Genomic DNA, 1,799 nt, shown 5'->3' with positions numbered 1-1,799 from the left:
GAATTACTTTTCGGGAACCATTGAAGAAATATTTGTAACACAACAGTTTACTAAGTAATAGACAACAGTTTAAAAAACCATTATCTTATTAGGTATATGCATTTTGCATATCAATTTCATATTTAATTAAAACCAGCTGCATAAAAAACCACAAAAATTAGTCCCCTGCCAAAATAAAAATACCATAATCCAAAACAAAATCATACCATAATCTAGGCCCCCGCCAAAACAAAACCAATTCACTACCATACCATAATCCATACCATACCATAATCCATCCGTTCAACAATCCAAAACAACCAGATCTACCTACCAAACTACCAGCAATCCACCGAACATAAAATACATTATCGCAAGTCTACTTATCACCAACTACATACATAAAACATCCACTTTACGATAAGTTCAAACGAGTCTACTTGTCAACATACGATAAGTTCAAACGAGTCTACTTGTCAACATACGATAAGTTCAAACGAGTCTACTTGTCACCAACTACATACATAAAACATCCAGTTTACGATAAGTTCAAAAGAAAAGAAAGGCGAGGACCTAGCTTGCACAATGTTTCATAAAATATTTTGCAAACTCAACCCTGATCTCGTTGATGTCATCCTCAGTGTAAACCAGGTTTGATCTACGCAGCCACTGAAATATGATCCAAAATTTTGTATAAGTAACATGTTCTGCCCTTATAAGAGTAAATATAAAGTGGATGAAAAGGCCCATAGATAGTCAATTGTCACCTTATTAGCAAAGTCCAGCTCCTTATCATGAATGATTTCCATCATGTATCGCATCACAAACAGGCCACAATCCTTGTTCCCGGTTTGCACTGGAACTCCCTAAAATATCAAACAAAAAATCATTTAAAATATCCAGTCTCCTTTAATAACATAATTAATATATGATCACAAAAATAAATAAATACCGCCATGTTCTCCCACAATACTTTCTTCTTCGGAACCTTTTTCAAATCCTCCTTGTACATTTTAATGGCACTACAACCAAAACGAGATATATCAAAACACAAAATAAGCACTACAAAATATGGTCGGACAAGATTTATAAGTTAAGACTTAATAATCAAATTTTATAACGTGAACTCTTACTTGTCGACAACATCCACCCATTCTCCATTTGCAATTCGGCGTTTAAGAGGGTCCATATAGTAGACTACCTCTGCGTCTGGATTGACAACTGTCAGGGTCCAGTGGTTGCTACAAAAAATAAACAGAGGTGCTTGTTAAATAGTAAACCCTAAATTTGATGCTTTTTTGTCACTCAAACAACTTAAATATCATAAAAAAAAATTACATTTCTATTGAATTAAAATCAACCTAAAAATTATTTAAACTCACTATTTGTGAAAAATAATCTAAAATATGATACTAGTAGAGTGTAATTTACTGTAATAAACATGATCAGGTATAACATCAAAAATTGAAGGCTCATACTGATAAAATTTAAATTCCAGTAAATAAATCAACTTTAAAACTGAACCTATACAATTATCATCAAATTTGAACTTGAAATATTATGAGGTTGAACTATACAATTTCCCCTGTCTGAGAAACAAACCTAACATCTAATAACAAAATCAATTAAATACTGTAAGCCATTTGATTACTTTTATATTAACTTCAAAACTGTCAAGGCATTTGATTACGTTTATACTGAACCAATGCAATTAATATAAATTTCAACAAATATTATCGAGTTTAACTATACAATTGAACCCATTCCTTACAAAATTAAAGCTAAATTCTTGAAAAAATTAATAAAAAACTGGCAAGGCT

The 1,799-nt window shown here is 31.6% G+C and overlaps 1 protein-coding gene across 1 annotated transcript; it reads right to left on the bottom strand.

Annotated features, from left to right (window-relative positions):
* Positions 1 to 493: 493 nt before the first annotated feature.
* Positions 494 to 1,168, bottom strand: LOC141718334 (uncharacterized). Its single transcript, XM_074520718.1, has 4 exons — positions 1,113 to 1,168; positions 932 to 1,001; positions 747 to 845; positions 494 to 648 (listed from the first exon to the last, which is right to left on the bottom strand). Exons 1-4 carry the CDS (start codon positions 1,166 to 1,168, stop codon positions 553 to 555), a joined length of 321 nt encoding a protein of 106 aa, XP_074376819.1. The 3' UTR covers positions 494 to 552.
* Between the last annotated feature and the right edge of the window lie 631 nt (positions 1,169 to 1,799).

The sequence above is a fragment of the Apium graveolens genome, chromosome 4, assembly GCF_009905375.1.
Source record: "Apium graveolens cultivar Ventura chromosome 4, ASM990537v1, whole genome shotgun sequence".
NCBI lineage: Eukaryota > Viridiplantae > Streptophyta > Magnoliopsida > Apiales > Apiaceae > Apium > Apium graveolens.
Note: the sequence above shows the minus strand (reverse complement) of the source record. Positions and strands in the feature narration are given on the sequence as shown.